This window comes from Falco biarmicus, chromosome 4, assembly GCF_023638135.1.
Source record: "Falco biarmicus isolate bFalBia1 chromosome 4, bFalBia1.pri, whole genome shotgun sequence".
NCBI lineage: Eukaryota > Metazoa > Chordata > Aves > Falconiformes > Falconidae > Falco > Falco biarmicus.
The window spans coordinates 54,775,466-54,801,834 of NC_079291.1; the positions used below are offsets into that span (position 1 = coordinate 54,775,466).

Sequence of the window (26,369 nt, forward strand, 5' to 3'; positions counted from 1 at the left end):
TAGAAGACACAAGCTTGGTGCTGGTGTGGGTAAAAAAATTCTGGGCATTATGGCTGTCACAAGATTGGAGGAGTTAAAACTTGCCATAGTCGTCGCCATGGAGAAACAAATCTTGGGTTTGAATGTAAGTGGATGCTTATACTATCCACCAAGAAAAAACAGTGTTTGATGCAGTAGCATATTTTGATGCACTTTTGTTTACTTAAAGGAAAAAGAAGCGTGGACAAGTACAGTGTTTGATGGTGCAGGTTCACATTGAAACTCCTGCAAAAGTTAGAAGAGTTGTGGTTTTGACAATGCCAGTGGTCTCTTAACTGTTAACATCACCATTTCATTCTCCTTGCCTGTAAAAATAGAACATGGTGAAAACATTCAGTGGTATTGATAAGCATTACTTAGCAAATTCATTGAAGACCATCACACTAACTGTTGTCTGGAAGAAAAATAAGAATATAGCCATTACCAAGTGTGGAGCTGGGTGGATACACAGAACTAGCTGGGGTTGGAAACGTGCAGATGGCTCTATTTGTAACTGTTGGTGCTCCCAAGGATTTGTCTAATTTGATTCCAGAAAAGGTTTTAAAAAATGTTGCAAGTGCTGAAATTCTGGTATGTTGTTTTGCATCATTTTAATAGTGAATATGGCTGAGTGCCTTGGTAACAAATGTATAAAGGATGTAGTTTGTGCAAAACTGCAAATACATGATGAGTCAGAAGGTCATAATTGCATCAGAATTTTCTTTTTGTAATTATTTCTGAAATGTGTATAATGGTTAAGGTTCGTATGTAATGTGTTTTGTGTTACAGAACTAAAGCTATGAACCGTGTGTGAGTCAGTCAATGAGATTACCTATCAGTAGGTAGTTCTTGAGAAATGAGAACCTGTAGCAATTTTGATGCTCTATATTGCAGAGTTAACATGACAGATATTTGACTAAAAGTACAGAATATATAGATGTCTAAACAGTTTGTTTGAAAAGTAAAAAAAGAAAAGCTGAAAGATCTGAAAGCTTTTTATATGGTTTCTCACTACGATATTTGAACTGTCTCCAAATCTGAACGGCCCATACGTGTGGATCAGGCAACCTGGCTTCATATTAATGTCAAATTCAGATTTTCTCATGTATTGGTATCACAAAAAGGTATTGCAGAAGAACATTGCAGTGTAGTAGCTCTAGCCTCAATATTTCAGTCTGTAACTGGCTGTAGTAGAACTTGTGACTCCATGAGGATTTTATGGGCTCATATGAAAAATCTATTATTTTATGTATTTGCAACTGTTAACGATAATGAATCCTCCTAGTTTGGTCCTTGGCTGCTGTGACCCTCCATCTCTCTCGCTAGCCCACTGAGGATGTTCCCAAATGGGTAACAAGTTCGGAAGAAGATTTCATGGTCCTGTTAGTAAGGCTCTGTTTCTGCTATGGTAGAGTTCATCTGCTTCATCTTTTAGAAGAGTGATTCCAGACTCAAACTGAACTATAAGTAACTTCAGGGAAAGGTGGAGAAAACACTGAAGACAGTCACTTTGGCCAGGCCAGCCTCATCACCCAACAGTGTAGCTTCAGACCTCTGGATCTGGTGGCCTTCTGCAAAATTGAGTTGAAATTAAGATTTTTTTCCAACTGTGAGATGCTGCTGCTACAGTAATTATGCCTCTTCGATTTGGGTAGACGGTTCTGACGAGTGCCTGCTGGCAGGACATCCTACTTTCATTTTCTGTCTCCCATGGAAAGTGATTTTGCTCCAATATTGGTCTGAGGACCAACGTAGTACAGGTAACTATGCAAGGGCAGTTGAAAATACAGATAAACCAAACTTCACATTTGCTTAAAAGTACTAATTCGTCTGGCCTTTAAATTGTAAGAACTGTGCAATGCAAATTCATTTTGACACATGATCTTTTACGCAAAACCTGTCTTGGGACAGCCTTTTTGCTTCAAGAGCTCTGCAGTCATCAGTCGGTTTCCCTTGTATTAGCTTACTTTCTGTCAATAGTAACTGTACTCTAGAATGAAAGCAAAGATGCATCTACGACATTCAGTACAAATAATCTTTAAAAGATTCCTATTTGCGTTTCTTTGGGTAGCATAGGAAATCTTTTGACAAATCTCACTTTCACAGGGGAGTACTGGAAAAGTTTAGATAAGAACCATTGTGTGGAGGCGAGGTTCTTTTTACGCTTTTTCTCAGACATTGCTGGTGTCAAAGGCTGTAGTATTTTTTATTATTATTTCAGGTGTTTAGTGCTCTCAGTGTAACTGTATAAAATATAGATGTGAAAAAAGTTTCAAGTCTGGACATGTTACATCCTGGGTGAATTAGTAGTTTTGAGTGAATGAATAATGTCTTCTAGATCATTACTGGTTGAAGGAGATGTAAGATGGGAAGTTGCAATGTTTTGGTTTGAAACGTAAGCTGGTTCACTTCTCTGTGATGTAGTAATTTATGAAAAGATTTTTATGCTTTATACATTAGAAGTTTTAAGATACACACTTTTCTTTGATTGTGCCAAGAGACTAATAGGCAATATCAAGTATATTTTTGAGATCTTGTAATAATGAAGCTGAAGGTTGAACAAGTTCTATAATGAGATAGTAATTGAAGTCTGGTTCTGTGCATGTTAAACAAACTACAGTCTCACTTCTATTACTAAAAGGTCAGCTTTTTGTCACCTTTGCATCACTTGTGATGTTTCTGTTGCAAATCTTTTCCATATATCAGGGTCATTCTGCCTTTAATATACACATAGCTAATAAAAGAAGTAAATAGGAAGAAAGTACATGGTGAGTTCTTTTTTTTATAATTCATGGAAGAAAATGTTGTGGAGGGCAAGTGCAGAAAATATTTTCACCTGTTAGTGATTGCTCAATTAAAAAATCCTCTTAAGAATCTTTTCAGTCAGAATCGGTTTGAAGCTGGAGTCAATATGATAGCGAGTTGCTTTTTTTTTTTTTTTTTTAGGCTTGCTCATATATAGAGCTATTGAAATTAATTCTAGCTAGCTGGCATGTGCCTTGCTTCCAGAGTCATATTGTTCATTTTATCCAGACTTGGAAGTAGAATTTTCTCAGCTCTTAGCAGTAATAAAGACTACATTGAAAAGTGTTCAAGAGTGGGAAAACCCCCCACCTTTCCATGTAGGTATTTCCATGAATCGATTCTTAACTTGCTTGCTGTGGTTCCCTTTGCATGGGGCTACTAGCTGAAGTTTAGGTATTCTAGCTTACACTTAAGCACAGTTAAACTTTTACAGCTGTACTTAAGACTTGTGGTTCAGAAATAGTGGGAGCATGTGCTTTCGCACACCTGTTGAAAAGATTCTTGAAAAAACAGTAACAGCTTTCACTTGTGAAACTGTCATGTGAACATTAATTCGTTACTAGCCGTGCTGACGGCAGCACTAATTGAACCTTTTTATAAATCATTCCTGTACCATCTTCCAGGGTAAGGCTGTGGACAGATGTTCATTTAACAAGACATCTGTGCTGGTTTAGGATGTTACTGTATCCCAGATGTTACACCGCTTTTTAAGGTTATTGGCCCTGTTTTATATATTTAGTGCCATCATTTTGCTCAGCAGTTTGCGAAGCGTAGCAAGGAAGGTATTTTCTCCCCTGAATGATCCAGAGGTTTCAGCATTTGAGAAAGAGGGGGAAGTTCTGGGGTAGTTCATATGTACACACTCTCATAAGGCTGAAATAAAATGCACTGTATAATAAGGTAGTTTTGATGCATGGTCTGAACAAGTAGTCACCTGACTTTGTTGATAGCAAATTAGAAATTGCCGAAACTGGTGTCTGGCAGTAACTTCTGGGAATCATAAACTAGCAGCCTGACAGTGATGGGCGTCTGAGGATAGTAGCTTTGTCAGTTATTTTACGTGGTTCCAGGAGATGTTGGCCTACAGCCTTACTCCTGATCACTTAGTGGAAAGAATGAGTAAGATCCAAGATATGCTTTTGACCTACCTTGTACTTGCCAGGTTACGGTGCTATTGCTACCACCTCTAAAAAAAAAAAACCACCAACAAACCCCTAAAAACTCAAAACACGGGAAAAATGTCATACATTTAAAAAAAGAAAGAAAGAAAAAAAAAAGCAGAACAGAAGTATTGTATTATCTGATTACTGACAGGTGAATAAGACACTTTTCCATTTTCTCCCAGCTTTGTGCATCCATGCTGCTCTTTGTGCAGTTCAGCAGAAGCCGCTCAGGTGCCTGGTGATCTTCCAGCAATGTTGGCAGGGTGCTGAGACAGCCTCGGCGAGGCTTTCCCCAGTGCAGGGGGAGTACCTAATGCTCTGCTGAGCCCTGCAAAAGGTTTTCGTGGACTTCTTTTTTTTTTCTTTTTTCCTGTGGGCTAAATTTAATTAGTTTTTTACCCAGAGAAGAATGACGAGATTTTTGTTTACTATGTTGTATTTAAAGATGGAGATTAATGAAAGGCATTAGCTCAGAAAGCTAATTGATAACAAATTTAGGAGTAGGTCACAAAGGATTTCAATAAATTACTCCATTTTATGCAAATACGAGTAAACTTATTGTAGGCAGTAATTACATTCAACTGGAGTCCCATATACGTAAAAAAGTGTAGCTTTGTCTGTTGACTTTGTTTCTTGAAATGCTGAATGTGCTTTAAACACTTAAAGAAGTTATATTTCTCTCAGTGGGTCTGTTCTTTTAAACGTAAATAGATGTGCTTTTGTTTTTTCCTTCTAAATTGAACTCTGTTGTAGGAAAAAGGCAAGTGAGAAAGCCAATCACAGAAACTTTGGCAGCAGTTCAACCTGCGTACCGAGCCCACCGCCTGTTGTACTGACTAATATTTATTGTTGTTTTCTTGTAGAGTCCGTAGTGGTCGGGCTCTGCCTGTACAGTTTGTTCTGGGTTTGCAAGCTGTAGGAGACATGGCTCATCTGTGTTTGGTGTTTCTGCTGTCGTGAGCTGATGGGTTTCTGCAATGATATGTAAAAAGCATGATGTGGTTACCCCTCCTAGTAAGAAAGTTTGGGATTGAACTTTGAGATCTAGAGCACAGCGGAGGTTGTAATGTTCAGTACGGCAATTCCGTGCTGCCTGGCTTTGTGTAAGCGAAGGGAGAGAGTCATGGGCTGTTGTAACGTTGTGATGCCTTTTCGCATCCTCCTTCAGAAGAAGTCAAATCCCTGAAGAAGAACAGAGCACAGGTTGCTTTTCCTGCTTTATTTAAGAGGGAGTGGAATAAGTAAATAGAAAATAAAAAAATTTAGAGGGTTTCTCATTGGAAAAATGTAGTCTTATGCAAACCAGCCAAAACCTTTATGTGTGAAACTGTTAAAATGTATAAATTTAATACAAATAATATTAAACAACCCATTCTTACTACAAATGTTGATTGCAATGATTAGGTATGCTATATGGCCTCCTCAAATGGCATTTTCTGTGGAAACATTAAATTATAGTTGACAGTACAATGTATAGTTCACTGGTTTGTGACTTATTTTTTTTTCTTTATGCCAAACATAAATTTATAGGCTATAAAATCTCTTCTGCTGATTGTGAAACAAAAATAACTAGCAAAAATAAGTTAATGAAATAAGCTAGTATTTTTCCACCACTTCTTCAGTTTTATTTAAAACCTGCACGGCATTATGAAAGCTCTTTGTAGCATATTTGGAGAAGGGGAATGTCAAGAAAACACCAGACATGGTTATTTGTATCTTTTGCGAAATAAGCAATTATGTTTCATTAAATGAAACCTCTGATTTTCCTTGGTGTTAAATAGGTTGCTAAAATATGGGAGGGAGTTCAAAGAGTGACTATTGCTCTCATTTAAAGAAAATGTTTTAAAAGGCTTTGCGAGGTACTTCAGTGTTTATACATGAAATGTAGTTTTAACAGAAAATCTAAAGCTGTATGTAAACTATTAGATAAACATAAACAATCATCATCTTCCACTATCCAGCGATCCTCACCTGCAGGGTTGTGTTGGAGAACACTGAAATGGGGTATTTGTGAAGAAAGCAGAATTGTCATTTACATTTGTGATGATTTCAAAGTAATCCTGGTTTAGTACAAACTTGTAACTTTGTGTTGCAGATGGATAGTTCATAGAAGAGTAATTGGGATAGGATTTAGAAATAATCCCCATTCTTAGCTGGTTGTGTTCTGTAAAGCTTTTGAGCATTCCTGCACCGAGGGAAGTGATTTCACTTACCTGCATTCCCAGCCTTTCAGTTGGTGCTGGCTGATGTGCTGGGAGATTGTAAAGAACTACAACACATGTAATACTTAAATGCTCATGATTTCTTACCAGCTGCGTTGTTTTTCTAAGCATTAGAAAAGTGTTACCTCTTTCTTCCTGTATCTCAGTGTTGCTGGAAGAGCCTATTCTATCCAATGCATATGGTGTTCCATTTGTTCTACTCCCTACTCGTCATTATGGATGGGAATGAATCTGTGTGACCATCTCAGATGCTGCTATGAGAATAACCTGTGTCATTCCCACTTCCAAAGCACACATGTCTACCTTCCAACCAGCTCATCAATTGCTGTACGTGTGGATGGGCTGGTAGGGTGGCTGGAGGGAGGAGTAGAAGACAGTTTCTTCTGATTGCTGCGCCGTTCATTCTTGTTTAAGTATTTGTGAACCATGGGTTTTAAGAAGCTACACTAGAAGCTTGTAAGGTGGCAAGTAACAGAAGGGGATGCTGGCTTCCATCTCTTCTAAGAAGGCTATTACTTATTTTGTATGTTACGTGTATGTTGTCACTGCTTCTGGATAAGCAGGCAAGGGGAAGGATAGCCTTGTATCTCTAGGGTTCCTATTGCGCCCATGTTTTTCAGCGTTGTCCTGAACAGATTTCACAGGGATACCAAGAAAAATCCTTCTGTCCTTCATCTCTTCTTGGTTTCCTCTTCTCCCCAGCTCCTTTGTAAACTGAGTGCGTTTTTTTTCCAGGTGTTGAGCCTCTATTTAATTCTTCTTTCCCTCCTTTGCAGAGACAAAACTGGTCCCAACACAATTTTTGAAAGGGTCTTCTTGTTAGGTAGTCCAGGATAGTCACTTGTCTTCTAGCAGGAGAGTAATACATGTAGGCTCAAAAGATGGTTCCATTTCTGTGCATGTTGTCCTCTTCGATCCATGAGAACGAAAGACATTGCATGACAGAGCTTATTTCATAGCTCATTTAGCAGATCTGGTTCTGCAGAAGTAGTTTGGATAGATTTAAGTACTAAAAGAGACTGTATAAAAAAAGGAAATGCTCGTTTTGGGATGATTTAATCACTTAAAAAAACACCACCAAAACCCACCAAACCAAAAAACCCTTTCCCGCCCAACACAGAACTAAACCCAAACCTTCCAAAATCCTCAGTGAAAAAGGAACCAGAATGGTTTTGCTGGAGGGGGGCAGGCGGGGTGCCCAAGTGCTGGCCTGCATGGCATCCTGATTCAAGGCATGGTGGTTGGGTGAATGGTTGCCTTGGAGCTCTGGGACATTGGAACTGCCGAGATGCCCCAAACTGCTCAGAATTTGTGTTCTTGGAATCAGAAGCTCCCAGGGTCTCCCGGGCTTTCCGTCAGCACACCAGGCAGGTTGCCAAGTAGCCTGAAAATTTGGGAGGCGAGGTGCCAAGCTCTTGGCTCCCTTTCAAATGGGCTGCTGAACAGCTGGGAATCTGGATGCCTGGGCTTCTCAACAACCACGTTAGTTTGCTGAAGAGCCAGGCAGGGAAAAAAAGGCTGGAATTTGTGGCACAAACCTGTCTGCTTTCTGTCAGACCTTGGTTGAAATTGAAACAAATCTGCCAGGTATTGTAGTTCTGATTTGCTTGTCCTCATGTGATGACTTTTTTTTAATGTGATGACACCTAGTCATCTCTCATAACATTTTATTTTCTGTGTCAAAATGTTTGTTTCACAGAAAATAATACATTTTAATTTAATTGCTGTAGTGTCATTATTCTTCCATAGAAATTTCTTCCAAGGATGCTCTAGATGTATCGGTATCTGTTTTATAGCGTATGTAACTACTGGCCAGATTCTGGATTGTATTCTCTTGTATCTGTCTACAGTTAGCTCCTGTGTGGAGCAAACAGGATACCCATATCTTAAAATCTTGCCAATTTAATGTATTTTTTTGTTCATTAAAAGTATGTTACTGTATTTTTCTTGTAAGAATAATCAGGAAAACTTCAGGGTCCAACTGCTGATTGTTGTTGTGTACGTTGTTGAGAATGGTACCTACAACAGGAAAAAAGGGGAGGAAACTTCTGATTTGTACAAGACTCAAATCATGGGTTAGCTTGAATGTTACACAATTTAGCGCTGACATTTATTCCTCCAACTGAAATGATTTAAATCCTAATTTAAATTTAAAACTTCAAAATTTTAAAAATGCTTTCAGTTTTAAAAAGCTTTTCCCTTTTTATGTTGGCAGGCCTCGGAGTAGAGGAAAAACTGCAGTGGAGGATGAAGACAGTATGGATGGTTTGGAGGCAGCAGAAACAGAAAACACTGTGGAAACAGGTAATGAGAGTGTAGTGTTGATGGTCTCTCATTATGGCTTCTCTCTTGGAAATGCATTTAATTATGCAGGACTTCGGTAGACAAGAAAGATTTCTTTAAAATTTTGTAGTACAAGATGTGCATTTGGGCAGATGTAAAAGGAAAAAAAACCTGTGCTATTTAAATCTATATCAATTAAAGCTATTTGAACCTATTGCTCCTAAATAGTCTAATGGGAATGCCTTCGTAGTTTAGATGTGCAGAGACTCTTTTTCTGGTTTTGCAAGTCTGTATCTAAGAAAAATAAAAGCTCTGAAGCGGTAGCTGCTATTTTTAGAATCACTGCCAAAATACAGTATAATTTATTGACCTTTACCTTCAGCTAACTACAGCAGATTATATACCAAAGGGATAACCAGGATAACCAAACGTTAATGCTTCCTACTGCCACTTAGGAAACAAGATAAATCTCCGTTCTCGCTTTGGTAAATATTTGTTGCGCTAATACCCAAATGCTTCAGTTACTAGAGGGATCTCGTTGTACTGGACCAAGTACTGTTGTAACAGTTTGCGATTTCTGTTCTGGCAGGTTAAGAGTCTAAAGAGACAAGCAGATGAGCTAACACACAAGATAAAGGCCATGGTGAAAAACTGTCATCCCTTTGCCAGGCACACGTCTGTAGCCATTTGCCTGTTTTTAACCAGGGACTGAATATCTGTAGAAGGATGAAACCTGCCAGGAAGGATGATGCCATGGCCAATTGGCGGAACTTCGTTGGTTTGGCAGAAATAAGCCTTAAAAATGCATTGAGACATAAGGGTTCATAAATTCAATTAAGTGGTCCTATATGTGTAATGAGCAAAGTGGAAGGAAGCACAGAGACACTAACAGCAGAAGGTGGTGGTCAGGGTGGCAGTTGCGTGGAAATGCCAGCTAAGTTAAGGAAATTGTCAAATTACTCTCATAGCTGCTAAGTAAAGGAGGTAAGCTTGTGAAGTCCTTCAAGATAAAGGCAAAAATCTGTGCTTAGTGTAGATCCATAGGGAGAACAAGCAGAGGACCTCAAAAGCTTGGAGCGAGTCCACAGGAGTGCCATAAAAATGATCAGAGGACTGGAGCACCTCTGCTATGGAGGCAGGCTGAGAGACCTGGGGTTGTTCAGCCTGGAGAAGAGAAGGCTCTGGAGACACCTTATTCCAGCCTTCCAGTACCTAAACGGGCCTTATAAGAAAGATGGGGACAGACTTTTTGGTAGGGCCTGTAGCAATAGTACAAGCAGTGATGTTTTAAACTAAAAGAGGAAAGATTTAGCTTAGATATTGGGAAGAAATTCTTTACTGCGAGGGTGATGAGGCGCTGGCCCAGGCTGCCCAGATCAGCTGTGGGTGCCCCATCCCTGGCAGTGCCCAAGGCCAGGCTGGACGGGGCTTGGAGCAACCTGGGCTGGTGGCAGCTGTCCCTGCCCGTGGCAGGGGGGTGGGAACTAGGTGATCTTTAAGGCCCCTCCTAACCCAAACCATTCATGATTCTGTGAAAAGAGCCAATTTTGCAGCAACAATTTTTATAGGCTGTACAGGGGCATGGTTGCAGTGATGAAAGCCTTAAAAGAGGAGGCTGAAATTGTTGAGTGGATGGAGGATGAGCTTTGGCTGTATATGCTGGTCTCTTGCATCTCACTTGCCAGATGTTGAGAAGGCTTTATACTTGAGACTCAAGACTTTGGGGATTGTCATGACTGTTTAGTCACAGCCCTGTGTTGAATTTAAGTGTTGCTAATGTTTTGTGGAGGGAGTCTAGATTAAAGCTTAATGCCAGGACGTTTGATTGTTTCATTCTGTCCATTGTTTTCCTGCCCCTGGTAATAAGCTGCTGGTGGTAGTGAACTTGGATGGTCTTTTCCAGCTTCTACAAGTAGGTAATTACCAGTTATTAGAGTAGAAGTTGTAGCAGGTATTTGTCTGTAGAAAAAAAGAGTAGGGGAAAGGAAGGCTAGTTCTAATTGTGTCCTATATTCCATTTATTACTCTTCCTATCCTATGTGCTAGAAACAGTCCTATGAAAATCAGCAAAGGGGATAGAAAGTGGTAAGTTTTGTAAATTTTAAATATATTATTAAAAAAAACAGAAAAGAAATTCGAGCTTAACAACTGCTCGTACACTACTGTGTAGAGCATTTAATGATAGCTGTCTATTTTTGGCTTTACATGTCATTATTAGCAAAGTTCCTCAATAGACATCTGAGAGTGGTTTTTACTTTGGAGGAGAAAGGGACACAGATAATTATTTTTAAGGCTCCAAGAGTGCATATAGATAAGTTTCTCCATTATCCTTCATCAAAATCATTCTGGCTGTCAGAGAGTGCTGATGCTCGTTTCTAAAGGTACACACAGCAGCGGAGCACTGTCCTAGAAATCCCGATGGACAAAGACTCTGCTGGGTCTGCTGCTGGAAGTGATGCACCATCATTTCAGTGCTGAGCCCAAGATGGTTTTGCAAACTGTACTCTTAAGTAAAAAGAAGCCTGGTAAAAATACATAGGTCTGAAGTCCCATTTTTACTGAGGAAACCAGAACAGACTTGAAAGACCATTACTGTGTTGAGCAATTTGATAGAGACAGAATTGCAATTACATTATTTTAAAAGTTGAATACCATGTGACTTGATAGAGGTTTAATCATATTAATAGAAAAAGCTGCTGCCTTTAAACCTTAGTCTAAGCACTTACCTGTGTTAATAATAGTGTTGGAGAATGAGTAATCCCAGTTTGTTGTTCCATGTAAAACTATGTTAATCAAACTGAGGTGTATTTGTGTTCTAGTTTATGAATTTCTGCTTTGACTGAAAAGGTCTTTTATGTTGTTTTCTTGCAAGTAGTGGACTTGTGGACTTAACAAAATTTGCTGTAGTAGCTGGCAAGCCAAAACACAATATAGTAGTATTACGAAACTTGAAACGAGACCATCTGAACATCTTGACATGTGATTTTTGACGTATTTTACGTCTCCATATTTCTAGCTTCTTTTCCATTGTTTGGTTCATGTGTTGAGAGTAATCAGGAATTCTACTGTGTGAGGTTTTCATTTCTTGTTTGGGTTTGGGAGCTTGTTTCTATTTTGCTTTATTTATGGAGTCTAGCATTAGTGGTGACCTTTTTTGAGTTAATTAGTTTTCATAAAATGAGGGAGGTCCATGTTACTTATGTTGTACTCAGTGTAATGAGCTCTACTTCTAGGGAAGGGAGCAGTGCAGAAGCAATGAGAGGTTTGTCACAGGGAGGGGAAAAAGGAGATGCCTCATATCATCCCACCTAGGATAAGGACATGTTTTCTAGCTGTCAAATCTTGTATAAGGGAAAAAAGCAAGGGGAGATGTAAGTACTAAACCCTATACATTATTTCCATTTGTAATGTTGACACAAATATTTTTAAAAAAAGGGATGGCAAAAATTCTTCCTGAAGTGACTCTTTCATAATGCTAAGGCACAGCCATTTTAATTGCAGTTTGGGAAACAAGTTACTGGCCTTACAAAATTCTGTAATCTCGTATGTAAAAAGAGGCAGAATTGGAAGCAAAGCAGGGTAAGCTGTGTGCTGCTCTGATCATTTCAGTATGGGTTATTATCCCCGCCAACTACAGTGATTTCTGAGCTCTGCCCGTTTTCTGCCAAGTGCTGTGTTCACTTTGGTATAAATGAAAGTAGAATTCTTAAGGATGGAAAGAGAGGAGGAATTTGGAATTGGAAAAAGGAAATGCTGGAATTTGGAAAAAAAAAGGTCTGTTTGGAGCTTAGTCAACTTTTTCCTAAAAAATGGTGCTGGCAACTGCTTCTACTGAATCAATGGACTTCCAGCTTCTTGTAAACCTCAGAACAGACTCCTTTCCTTTACCCACCAGCTCTTGCTGATTTCTTGGCTCCTCCCTTAGTGACTTTTTTGCTTCTCAGCTTCAATTTGGTCTTTGCAGCTGTCTGTTCCTTCATTTTTCTTCACTGTGGTTTCCTAAGTGATGTTACACTGTTATTTCTCTACCCAGCTGATTTTGAGCTTTATCCATCCCTCCCATCATTTTAGCACCCACAGCATCATAGCATGGTTAATGCTGGCTGGGACCATCTGGTCCAGTCCTCTGTTCAAGCAGGGTCACCTGGAGCCAGTTGCCCAGGACCATGTCCAGACAGCTTTTGAGTATCTCCAAGGATGGAGACTCTACAACCTCTCTGAGCAACATGTGCCAGTGCTCAGGCACCTTCACAGTAAAAAAAGTGTTTCCTGATGTTTAGAGGGAACCTCCTGTGTTTCAGTTTGTGCCTATGGCCTCTGGTCCTGTCAAGACCTTCCAGTCATCAACACATTCCACCTTTCTAGCTATTGGTAAAATAGTTTGTTGTAGAATACTGGGTTCGCCTGTAGGTCCTCATGGGTTGCTTCTCTCCCTAAGAGTAGTTTTTTTCTGATGACTGACTCTGTAATGGCCAAAAAAACACAAACCACAGAAGTCTGGAAAGCATGTGGCTTTGTGCTCACATGTATATGCAAATATAAAATTGCTAGTCTAAAGAAAGAAATAATATAACAAATACTTCCTGGTAAGCTTTCTGTAGGTTTGGTGGCCCTTTGCTGTTGACGAAGACTCGACTTTGCTTCTTTGCCCTGTTTTGTGTTCATTTCAGCAAGTTTCTGTACTTGGCATTTTCTTGGTTCTGGATTTAAGTTGACTGAAAGTGAATTCTGTGTGTTAATTATTCCCTCTTTTTTGGAGAACATTTGTGAAATATCTAGCTCATCCTAGATTCTATAAGTCTTCCTGTCTTTGTCACATAAAAATGTTGAAATTCAGACTCTGATCTGGGAGAAGTGCAATAAAATAAGTTTTAACTGCTGAGTCTCTTGGGAAGCTCATAGTAAATCCATCAGGTATTGATTTGTACTCTGTACGATGTCAACCAATTCTTATAATAAATTAATACTTAATACAGACCCTTACCTTCTCATCATGTTTGGAGGCTTCAGAATTGATAATACATAAAAGAGCCTGGATGATCTTATCAAGTGATAGCTCCGTGTCTGTGCTACTGTCATTAGTAATATTATTATCGGACCCAGTGATGTTGCCTGGCCAGTTGATGTCTTGTTGGACTTCACATTAGCTTCCTGAAGATAAACCTTCCTCTAACCAGGCTCTTTTGTCTCTGGGCAAAGCACAAAAGAACCAGAAACAAACACTTCTCAGTGGAGGAAAGTTATCTGTGTAGAGGCTGCCAGAGGATTTTGGACTAATTCAGAATCTCATCAGCTTTGAAGCAGCCTGAAAAGCACTTTTCTAGAGAAAAAAATTCTTGCAGTATCCTACTTCTTAGAGCCAATACAGTCACCCTTTTGCAACAACCTGAACCATGCTGAGTAGAGCCTCCCACTAAGACAAACATGCTTGAGACCAAGTCCTGGTTTGGGTGACTCAATGGCAAAAGCTCTTGTCAACCTTGTTAACAGCAAAGATGTTTTAAAATCCACTTTGTGCTTTTCAGACAGATAGTTAGGCCTCATCACTATTCCACTTAGCACTTCCAAAATTAGTGAAAGGAAGAATGAACACCACTGAGGGTGTTGGCTGTAATCAGATTTGTCCATAAATATTTGGGGCAAATATGTGCTTAAAAATGCACTTAAATATGTTCGAAGGTAATTAATATTCTCTGTGCTCATTATAAAAGGAGTGGTTCCTTCTTTCTTATGCAGCTGGCTCCTACCTGTTCAGCCCCTGGAAAAATTAGCAGAACTGAAGCATTTTGTTGTTACTATTATAAGCATCTTTCTATTTTTTGTTGTATTCTGGTGAATTATTTGTAATGAGAAAACCAAATGCAACAGGAAGTTACTTGATGCTTGCCTTTAAATCATTACAGGCATGCTTGATAATAGTATTTATCATGCATGCTTAACATGGGCCATTTAGAAAAATCTGATTTTTTTTTTTTTTTTCTTTCTGAGCGATATCTCTGTCTCAGGTGTTTTGAGAGCAGGTGGCATATTTTTGTAGTAGGTGGAATCTTTGATTTCCAAATAATATTAACCTCACTGAGTTTTCCATTCTGGAGATTATTTCTGAAATGCAGCCTCCTCTTTTGCGTATTTATTTGGTACTGCTTTTGCTGTTTTGTTATCAAACTATGCGTTATTAAACCTAACCAACAGGTTTTGGAAGGAGTTTTCAAGGCCCCAGAATATTCCACCTTCCCATTGCCCTGAAGCTTGACGCTGCTGCTGTGTCGTTAGTGACACGATGGGGAGAATTTGCGTTGACATTACTAGTCAAATATACTGAAACAGCAGCATGTAGCTTGTGTGCTGTACGCTCTTCTCACTGGAGACGGTGCTATTTTGTGTAACTGTATTAATTTTTAGTAATGTTGTGTTGAGACTGACTCTCTAGTTTGGTAGAAGAAATATTCAGGAATTCAGACCTCAGTCCTACCTAATTAAAATCATAGTATAAACCAGGCTGGCATTGGGAGTCCCACAAGCATCTACCCTAGTAATCCTTTTCTAGGTCAGGTACAAAAGGTAAGAAAGTAGCAGGTAAAATAAACTTATTTATGGTAATAAAAGAAGTACCCACATGCAAGGCACTGAAGGCTGACCATAGAGAAGGAAATGTCTCTTAAATTCAGTAGTAGTGCATGTAAAAGCATGTGCAGGGACAAATCACCATCCTAATTTTGTATAAATGAAAATTGCTCTCAGGTAGCTGTTGCTACCTAAGCAAGTGGTACAGTAGTTTTTCCAAGAATTGCAGGAGCTTTTAGAAGTCAAAGGAGGAACTAAAATTTTAAGAATTACTGGCAAGTGGATAAAGGGAAAAAAGCATCGGTGTGTATTTGTCTTTTCGTACTGTTGCTTTATAAACCAATTGCACGACTGCATGGTAAATGCCACGTGTGGTTCTGTTTCCCCTTCTCCAAAAGGGCAAGCTGTAATTGGGAAAGTACAGGAATGGCCAACGAGTACAGCAAGAAGTAAATAATAGATTCTGTGTGAGGATCAGTTAAGGTAAAAGAGGCCAACCTGAAATTATATGACTGAAGAGGTATTCGGTAGGGTCCCCCAGCGTGATGAGTGGTATGGAGAAAATGAACAGGGAATGATGATTCATTTTGTTTTGCAACACAAAAATTAGGGGACACCAGGTCACGTTCAGAGCACAAAAGGTAGGTGTGTTTGCATTCAGCATCTACTTAAATTATAGAATTCATTACTGCTGGATCCTTTGGGCGTAAGAAAATTTACCAGGTTTCAAAAAGGCCTGAACAAATTAGTGGAAAAATAATCACGAATGCTGTTGAGTATCACCCCTAGCTCAGAAAGTTCCTTGGTTGTGGGTCACTGGGACCTGGTTGTCCATAATGCAGTATGTTGTGTTCAGAAGGAAGGAAATTACAGTTTAAATGGTCCTGCATTGAAAGCCTTATTTTATAACTGGTACACAATGTGCACAAAGTTACTTTCTGTATAAAATGTATTTAACAAATAGGAGTTCTATTTGAATGAAAAGTATCAAAATACATGCTGAAATGTACAAGAAAGAATAACTGCAGGCTTTCTTCTCATCTCCGTGTAACAATTGTTGCAGTAAGTAAATCACTGCAGTGTCCTTCAGGTAGGGAAAAACCAGCCGAGTGGTGGTTTTAAAAGAAAACACATGTGCAACACTTAACAAAGAAACCCCAAGAAAACACTTTTGATACAATTGTAGGTTTTGTTGTTTATTGTTGTGAATAAAATTTTACAGTGTTGGCTTAAGATGAAGAATGTATGTGTTTGTCCATGGAGAAATGGGTCTTGCATGTTGTTATGACTGTCACACTCAAACCTCAGTATGCTTTTCCCCCTCTCTCTCCCATGGTTATATTTTTAGCTGGCAAGAATATGTGGCTACAGACTCTGTGCAGCCCAAGTAATGGTGGTGGCTATTAGCAGCCATCACTCCCTGCATGTCTTCCAACATACCCTGGCTTGGCTTGCTGGTGTCTGGAAGGGTTGCAGGTGATCTGAACGGGACTGGTTAGCTGTGGTGTGTCCATTTTGTTCCCCCATGTCCAGCTGCTAAAACCTATACGTAGGAAGTTAACAGTACGTGAAAAATTTCTGCACATAGGTGATCACTGTGTGTGCCAGTCTGAATTCCTCAGATGCTAGCAGAAGCGATGTTTCTATGAAACTGCGTCTGGAACAGTAACAGAATTATGAACTCTGACTAGTGGAAGCTTTTTTTATTCCTAAATTGGGGATAGTAAGTGAAACTTGATCATTAAAGTACTAGATAGGCATTTTAAATTCATAACTTACATTCCCTTGTTAAGATTTCTTTTCATACTGTTGCTACATTGACCCGGTTTCTTTAGCTGTCTAAACTATTAGAACTAGAGCACTTTGGTGTTGCTTGTACTTCTGTGGACCCCTTCAAAGCTTGTCCCATTAGCTGTTTTCTGATGCTGCACTACCCCTTCCTTGTGCAAAAATACCAGTTGCATCTGCTGGTTAAAAGCTTGTTATTCCCTTTTGCAGAACATCTCAGTAAGCAACAGCTGAGACTCCTGGATTGTCCCTGCTGTGTTTGGTGATAGTTATTTTCCAGCCTGCAGTACTTCCTGTTCTTGCTGAAAGGTTTGGAAGCTCATGACATTTGCTTTGTTGTCTGCGAAATTAGCAGTAGGTCTGACAGGTCCCAACCAGTAAACTGGTTAAGCGGTCAACTTGTTCTGTCTAAAGAGCGATAGAATATTTATTTTATATGTATGATGGCTGTTTTGATTCCTCCCCAATATTTCTATATACTGAATAATATGAGATGTTAAAGGAGGGTTTTTTTGTGGCAGAACTCTTAAGAGTATTTTCAGTTTTTAACTTGGAAAGTAGTTTCCAACTTTAAAAAAAAACACAACTTGAATATGTTGCTGTCGTCTTTGCCCAATGACCATAGCAGAGCCCACACATCTATCTCCTTATCTTGCTGTAGAATTACCCAAGTGGCTTGCAGAATAGTGTCTTGTGATTACTAGAAAACAGTAAAGGATTGTTTGTAACAAAAGAACATTTTAGATCTTCAGTCAGTGTTGCGTCTTCACATCCCCAAACAAATTTGTGTTCATGTAATAAAACTCTTGCCGTCAGCAGTCACCCCCTCCCCCCAGGCATGCATATGACAGAATCACGGCCACAGGTGGACTTACAAAAAACAGGGCTTCCACCTATGAGTCTTGATGCCCGCTGCATGTCTCTTACATGGGGAGAGGTTTCTAAGGCACCTGGAGATAGAGCAGGAAAAGAGAAAATGGTCAGTTCTATTCTGAACGTTACACATTTCTGTATGAGACATGTAAGTGAGGAGACCAACTACTATCAGGAAGGTGGGTAATCCACATAACTGACTGAGAGTGGTGTTTGCTGTTTGTTACTTTGTTTGTTTACTGCATTCTGCTCTAGAAAGAGGAATACCAATAATTACTAAGAGAAGAAATTTGTCAGTGCTTAAAATATGGAAATGTTGTAGAATTTTTTTTTCCTCCTTTAAAAAATTTCAAATTACTTCTTAAACAGTACAAAACCTACAGATTCTCTTTTCAACCCTGAGCCCAGTGTATACATATCTTTCTTAAGCAAATGTGATGAAAGTGTTAATTAAAAGAGAAATTCAGTACCCATGCTATAAAATTTACCAATCCCAGTGACTTCCCTGCATGTCTGTCCCCTGTCTATGTTAGGCAATTTTTAAATATTTTTTTATCTCTACTATTTCATATCTCCATCCCTGGAGACGTTCAGCTGTCCTGGGCAGCTGGCTCTGTCCAGGTGGCCCTGCCTGGGTGGGGAGTTAGGCAGGGTGACCTCTGGGCTGCCTTCCAGCCTCAGCCATGGTGTGATTCTGTGAATATTGCCTGAGTTGTAAAGCGTATGGAAGTCTCAACCCTTTTGATGATCCATGTAGATAGGAACTTTGCTCCTTATCCTTTTGGGGTTTTCTTTTAACCTTAGTAAGAAAAGGCTTTCTGTCCTCACCAGGCAGGTGGGAAAGAACTATTGATGTAATTGTCTTCAAACAATAAAAATTTTCTATATGTTTCCCAATATTTTCCTAATGTTTTAGTAAAGGATAGTGACATTAAAAAAGAATTTGGGGACATTTGGGAATTGTGCAATTAGCTGCTTTAATTCTCAGTTCCCCCTCCAACTCATTATACATGAGCAAGGCCTTCATTGTGACAGAAAAAGTCATGAAAATAGGATGCAAAATAAAGCCTTATATATGAATCTGCAAATGAGCTTCACATTTATTAATCATTCATAGTTCCTTCATTCCCAGAAGCTTCAAAGTAGGATGCCATAACCTAGCCTGATGAACGTTCATTAAATACAGTGAAAAGCAGTTAATGTATTGTGCCAGATGCTTCCAAGAACATCTCTTGAGGCAGTGCTGAGGGTATCTGCTGTCCCATTGCTACACCAGTGCTGGACTCCCATCTCCTAGGAGTTGGACTCATGAAATGCACTGCTTCCATTCTTCCTTAATCTTCTGTTGGAGAACTTTCACGAAGTCTAAGTATGGCATGCACAACTAACATAAACGCTATTTTCATTCTGTTCGGTGAGCACCGTGTTTTCAGTCTTCCAACGGCATATTGAGACACAGTTTGGTTTATTGCAGAGACAGCAGTTGAGATGTTGTTTGTCTCATTTAGTATAATTTGGGTTCTTTCTTTTCTAGAGAAGCAAACAGCAGGGGAAAAAGCACCATAAGGATGTAAGCTCATCTAGTCGTAGTGTGTAGTGAAACAATCTGTGTCTTCTCACACAGTCCAGAGTTCTTGAGAATGAATTAATGCCCGTGAACTTTGCCTTCCCACTGTAATGGGTGCCCATTAATGTATAATGAGATGAAAGCTGGCAAGGAGTAAATGGCTTTTGCTTGCTTCAGAGTTTCTGCATGCAGAGAATAAAGCAGAATTCCTTTTGCAAAGTTTTACTAGGTTAAATAAAGTCACTGAGATGGTTCAGAGCAAGGCCACAATTTCTGGTGGTCTTCCTTGAGCACTTCATGCGTGTTTGTCCTGGACTGTGTTTTGGGGTTTGTTTTTATTGATTTGACATCTGCCTGTCTCATGGGTGTTTATTTTTAAGCTCTTCATTGAGGTTGTAATTAGAAATTCAGGGGTTATTTGCACAAAAGTTATCCTTCGGATCCAATATACTTTGGAAACACAGTACAGATCATTATGAATGGCTCCACTGGACACTGCCTGTTGTGGGAATCCTCGTCCAGGAACAATTGCAGAGATTGTTTGTTCAGATGTGCCAAAAACTAAGGGTGTGGGGTTTTGTTTTGTTTTCTGTATGGAGCCATTTACTATTACAAGGGATGTGTTCCCAACAGGATATTTATTTAGTGTCAAATGATTGTCCAGAGTTTTATTTTTTTTCAGGACAGGTTGGTGGAATGGTTTAACACAAGCCATTTGGCTTTCAGACAGGAATAATTTTTGGATGTTTCAGATGTCCAAAAACATTTCAGATGTATGTTACTGAGTAGCTTAACTGAAATAGGTGAAGGAGTTCCAGTTTACACTAGCTCAAATAAATATCCGGCACGCCCAGTCATGAACAGGAATGGCTTACTCTTCCCCCTCCACCCCCCACCCCCCCTTAATTTTGTGTTTCTCTCAGTATGTTTTATATGCCTTCATTGGGGATTTAAAATGTTGTACATTGTCTTCCTAAATGAGTTCACTCCAGGTTAAAGAATATTTTTACTTCAACCTCTGTACATCAAATGAGAAAGATTTCCCATTCTCCGTGTGCTGTAGTGGGCATATAATTTCAATATTACAGACAGAGCTGTGCCGTTTTACGTTCCGAGAATTTTCGTCTCTTTCATTGTTCTTATTTATAAGATTAAAGCTTGTAGCAGGTTTTTGTGCATGCTCACCCATGTGGCAGATTCTTCTGCCCATCCATTTCTCCACTTGAATCATTTATCCTTTGCAATATTTGATTATATCTTGACACGTTGTGTATCTTTGCTTAAATCTTCTAAATAATTTCTTGCTTGACTGTAGCTGGACTTCTTAAAAAGAGCTGTATGTATTGGCCTCTTAGCTCAAACCCACGTTCACTGGAAGGTTTAGGTGGCCTGCAGCCTGGGTGCATGTCCTTGGTCTAGCTCTGTTGTGGAGACAGGTGGCAGTCGTGGACACTGACAGGAGGAGGCACTAGTGTCTTAAGCTACCAAAGAACATCTGCAAAAGTCCTATGATTTTTATGTTAATTAAGTTTCAAAATCAAAGTATGGAGGAGTGCAGAAATTACAAAGCGTATTGCTCTAAAGCCTTCAGCCTTGTTCCTGTGTTCTGATGAACTTGGAGCCTCACATTGCTGGGTCCTCCTGGAAAATCCTGGGTTCACTTAGTGCAAAGGAGGAAACCAAATGGGAAGAGGATTTAAGTTGTACAAACAGTGGCAATTTGGTGTTCCATGTTTCTGAGCAGAAACAAACTTTCTAGGCAAACAGTAGCATTGTCAGCTGTAGATGTATGTATTTCTGTCCTAAAAGGTAGTCTAAATAAAAACGAGGCTGCAAATGGTTTACATTCCTGCAGTTCAGAATGGCGTTTAAGGTGGCATAAACAGTGTCCTTCCTTCCTTCACCTCCTCAGCCCTGTGCTAGCATAGGGTTAGTGTAACCAGGAATGAGCTAGTGCGGGGAACTGGTCAAAGTTAAAGCTAATCTGGGAGGAAAAAAAAAAGATTTATTATGTCCCAGCTGAGAGTGCTCACCCTGATGTTTGTTAGGGATGACGGAGCAGGTGCACAAGACGAGATGTGGGGAGAATGAGAATGTCTGACGCTGCAACCTCGTATGAAAAGGTTGTCATTGAACAATGCTTCCCCTGCCCCATTGCTCATTACTTATTGAACACCTTTAGTTCACAGTGGTACACAGTGTAACAGAAAAAAAAAAATTATAAGCATTCAATTTCATGTTTTAGCTAGAGGTGAAGGGTAATATTTTCCTACTTGCTTAATTTTGTTGTGTCTGCGAACATAGAGATGTGGGTTAATCTATCTATAAATAAAATGGATGTTTGCAGAACAAGGGAAAGCTTACAGATGTTTTTATAGTCTAAATAAATAAAATAGTAAATAAATAAATATGATTCTTATTTTTTAAACAGAAGTCAAAGAGCAGTCTGCAGAAGAGGATGCCCAAACGGAAGTGGACAGCACCAAGCAGCTAACACCAGTCCTTCAGCACTCAGTATCTGAGGAGTCTGCAAGCTCCACTGCCTCTGTGGGTGTGGAAGCTAAAACCAGGTTAGTGAGCCAGGCGGCGGGTGCTGAGCCGGGGCAGGGCTGGGAGCGTAACGCGGTGCAGAGTGCTCGGGGTGCACACTTGAGCCATGCTGCTGCTGCTTTGAAGTGCTGGCAACAGCAGCCTGCGCTTGAGACTGATGGTTTAACCGATGTTTAGGGAGGTGAGGGTGAAGAGCACGTTCCTTGGGTCGTTGTCCTCAGAAAACACTGGTAAACCCTTGAATTACAGCGTATTAACTGTTTGACTTAAAACAGACATAAGTGATATGAGATAAAATGTGATTACTGAGGCTTTCCTAGTGTGAAAATGGCATATTTAGCAAATCCACATAAAGTTATTTCTGAAGTTTCAGTTTGGATGCCTGTATTTTCAGGAACAAAGTAAAACAAATCCCTTGTCATTTCTACTGTGTTCTTCCTTATTTCAGAATTTTTAACACAGAAAATAATGTTTGTAATTTTTTTTGAAGCTTTTTTATAGATTTCCTGAAAAGCAGTGCACAGTACTAATTACTTTATTTGAGGGAAACCAGAACGCAGTGTTGAAACAGTGTTGCAGAACTCTAGCAGAGCTGCTCTGTTGAAGCCCTCAGAACAGCTTTTAACCCAGTAGTGGGTCTCTTCTGCTGCAGAGATTGCTGTTAACAGTTACCAGAGAGTTACAGGTGTAATTACATTTTGACAGACTTAGAATCATTGTCATCATTTTACTTCCTTCTAATCCAACACAGAGCGTATTTTCCATGTGTAAAAAAATTACTTCATCTACTTGCTGCATATATAATTTTCATGTTTTACATGCTCACGAACTTTTTAGGTTCTGAGAGGTACTTCCCTTCTTGCAGAGGATTTTGGTTAAATAGATCTCATTTGTATATCGGAATGAAATACGCAAAAATTTCTGTTCTTAATGGAATTTTCCAAAGCTGTTATTAAATTAGTAGCTGTTAGTAAATCAGTAGAGCAGCTTGAACTGAACAGCTGTTTTGGTTCTTTATTTGACCTTGTTTTGGATCACTTGCAAAAGTTTTAGTGCTGTTTCATCTGCTTTCTATTCTTCTCAAGGTTACTTTCTTGCTGTTGTCATGAGTAGTTGAAGGCAGCATTTTCCCTAGACATAAACTTGCTTCTTAAAAGTTGAACAACAGTCTTAAAAAAAATGCTGCATGGTTCAGAACCAGCTCTTATTTGCTCTCAATTTACTCTTCTTTCCAACTGAAAGTGTTGACTTCGATTAATCGAGATTGAAAGACTATTATGGGCTCCTTGCTCTGGCTGATCAAAGCATTAAAAAGCTAAGTACTATTAATTTTTAATTAAAATAACAATGATCAGACTGTGTCTCTGACGTTTTGGAAAGAAATGTATTAAGGAGATATGAAAGTAAATTGGGAGTCATAGGTTTTTCTGACCCCAGGTAATTTTTGTTCCAGACTTAGATGTAGAATTGGTGTTAGTTGCAGAACTTATTGATAACCTCATAACAAAAAAAAAAATTGGGAAAAAAATAGATCTCAGGATTTTTTGGCAATGTGTCTTGAAACCTATCAGAGGAAAGCCTCTTATGATCTGTGATTTTTCATCAGTCATCTGTAGCATTGTCTACAGTGTGCTGACACTGCCACTGTGTCACGCAGGGGTCGGAGGACTGGATGCTGGGTGGCTTGACTCCATTCTCTTAGGAGAAAATGCGACATGAAATAACACACACTGATGATGCTTGGCTGTGTATCGGTGGGAGGAATTGTATCAAGATTTAGGTTAAGGGGTGACTCCACAGAGACTTTAGACCTCTAACTTGGGGAAGAGTTTTGAAGCTGATTTCCAAATAAGTCATACTTATCAGCTTCATCTCGTGGTTTTTTTTTTTTTTTTTTTTTGTAAGCGCTTCTGTTCTTAATCCAAATGGAAGTATTCAGATACTTAGAAATAACTTCAGGTATGTGAGACACAGGAGAATTATGGGAGTCTATTATAACAGTGCAGAAATTGCCTAGAACACAGAAAAGAACCAAAGCCTCCACCAGACGTAGATGCAGGTGTAGGTGGAGCTACTTTTGCATCACTTTTTTCAGGGTTGAGTATAAGACAATTCTGGGTTTCTATCTTTGGTAGTGAAGATAAAGGAGTTAGAGAAGCACAGGACACAGGGCATACAATGAAAGTCTCTTACATAAAGTAATTAAATAATTTGTTACTGGAAAATAGTGATTTTTAACATAGTGGAATATATCAGAACTAGGATGGGGATTTCAGTGGCTGGGAGATTAGCCAAAGCTTGGCTTGTGTGGTATTTTTCTTTGCATCCCTCCTAAGACTGAGGCTAAATAAGAAAATTCAAGAAAAAGGTGAAAGAGAAGATGGTTAATGTTGGAACCTATCTGAGGTGGGATATGGAAGTCCAAGAGAACTATTGACTGCAAATGGGGTTGGGGCAGGGAATTTAATAACAGATTTAGGATTACTGCTCAGAAATCAATGTGCTAAACCCCATTAAAATAAATAGTATCTGAGCCATACTGGGGTAGGGAGGCTGAAAGGGGTCAGGCGTGTGTGTGTGTGTGAGCTCAGAAGGAATGAGTGAATTATTGACCACATGTGGGGAGGGGCAATAACGTCAAACAAAGATAAACTATCGAGCCTGGCAGTGGTAAAAGTAATGCTGCCAGCTCTTATATATCAAGAGCGTCACGGGTTTTGGAGCCTTTTTCCTTTGGTTCTTCCCTTTTTCTTTTTATAAGCCTTGTGAGAAGCTTCTGTCAGCCCAGGACTTATGGCTGAGTGGAATCCAGCTTCTTCGAAAGGAATCTGCTCCCATGGTTTGTGCTGCCTGCAGAGAGCAGGGGAAGTGCTGCCCATGAGGCAGGCAAGCAGCCAGAAATGGGCTGCGACTTGCAGCAGAGCCTACTTCTGCCTTCCTCCTCTGTTTCCCACATTATCAACTCCAGGCATTAAAAGCTAACGAGAATGGCCTAGAAACACAATTTCATAGAAGAACAAAACACCTTTTGATTCATTTTACTTTTCATGTACTTTCAGAGACTGTAAATTGCATTAATTGCACATTTTCATTCCTTTTGCCATAATGATGAAGACATACCATTCTTACGATAAGTAAGCAGAAGCTGAGGTTTTCACATAGGTTTTTTGATTTTGGTACTTTGGTCTGCTAAATATCTGCTCTTATGAGACTGTCACTGAAACTACAAAAAAACCCTTGGCAACACACCTTCCTGCTTTCCTGCTTCACTTGTAATTGGACAAAGCACGTTAATTTTCATTCCAGACCAATTGCACTATTCCCCCTTATTTGTTGCTGCTAAGATCAAATTCAGAGTCTGGAGGTGGAGGGCTTTATTCCATCAAAAAGAAGTGGTTGGTGAACATCTGTTGATTGTTTGAACAAAAAAAAATGGTAAAAAAGTAGCAGTGAACTTCTTTGGCTTCATTCCTTATCTTTTTTTGTGTGTGTGTGTTTGTTTTTCTTGTTTTAATCTGCAAAGAGAGCACATTGCAAAACTTGAAGCATTCAGTAGTGCTCAGTGGAAAATGAAATAGTGGAGTGGCAGACAGATTAGACAATCTGGACAGAGTAACGGTGCAGTGATGGAAGGAGAAGCTAGATCTTTAGGCAGGAAGGACTTAGATAAAATATTTAATATTAAAATATGTTTAAAGCTGTTAAAGTTGTAAAGTCAAGCACAAATTTTAGGAGACAACAGTATTAAGATGATTTTGGAACTCTTAATTGTTTCTTTTTATGCAAGTGTATTGTGATATGTGTAGCTTTACATAAACGTTTTTCTACAAGAATTCTTTCTGCAGAGGATGGACCTCATGCACAAAACAGGGCACTTGATATCATTGCAGAGTTTTGCCGTTACACTTCGAGATCTAGATCCATGTAGGCATTTACAGTATCTTCCTCTGAAGTCAATGACTGTCTTCTGAATCTGCAAAGTGGAGATAGCATTCCTTTGTGTTACAAAAATAAATTATTTAATAATAATGAAGTCATGTTTCAGTGTTATATTAAAGATGAGTCTAGCCCAGAATGAAATTACTCATTTGGCTTGCAGGGCACAGTTTTAATGTTGTCGGTAGGAAAAGACTTAAGACTACACACTGAAAAATGATTAAAAAGTTAAATATTTACTGGTTGTCCATCCTGTCTGTTCATGCATCGACTAGGGAAATCGTCTCAAGAAGAATTTTATGTTGGATCGTTGTTAAAACAACTCTACCTTAGATACACAGGGTAGGGAGGGACCTTTGGAAGTCATCTAGTTCACCTCCTTTTCCAAGGCAGATAGCTACAGCTGTCATTCCTGACAGAAGTTTGTGTAAACTGCTCTTAAATCTTCCAATCATAAAAACTCCTGATCATGCCTAACCAGTCCCTCCCAGTCTCTTTGTTTCTACTGTTGGAAATGGTAAACTTTCCTCACATCTAACCCATGCTCTCCTCATTTTGCGTTCATCCCATTAGTGCTCATACCATCTGCCAGGGATAACG

The 26,369-nt window shown here is 39.3% G+C and overlaps 1 protein-coding gene across 13 annotated transcripts in view; it reads left to right on the plus strand.

Moving 5' to 3' along the window:
* Window positions 1–26,369, plus strand: part of KMT2C (lysine methyltransferase 2C) — a 198,587-nt gene that overhangs the window by 40,542 nt on the left and 131,676 nt on the right. For all 13 annotated transcript variants that reach the window (XM_056334255.1, XM_056334251.1, XM_056334252.1 and 10 more), the window contains 2 exons: window positions 8,424–8,512; window positions 21,715–21,853. In XM_056334255.1, coding sequence (XP_056190230.1) covers window positions 8,424–8,512; window positions 21,715–21,853 — 228 coding nt within the window. The remainder of the gene's footprint in view (window positions 1–8,423; window positions 8,513–21,714; window positions 21,854–26,369) is intronic.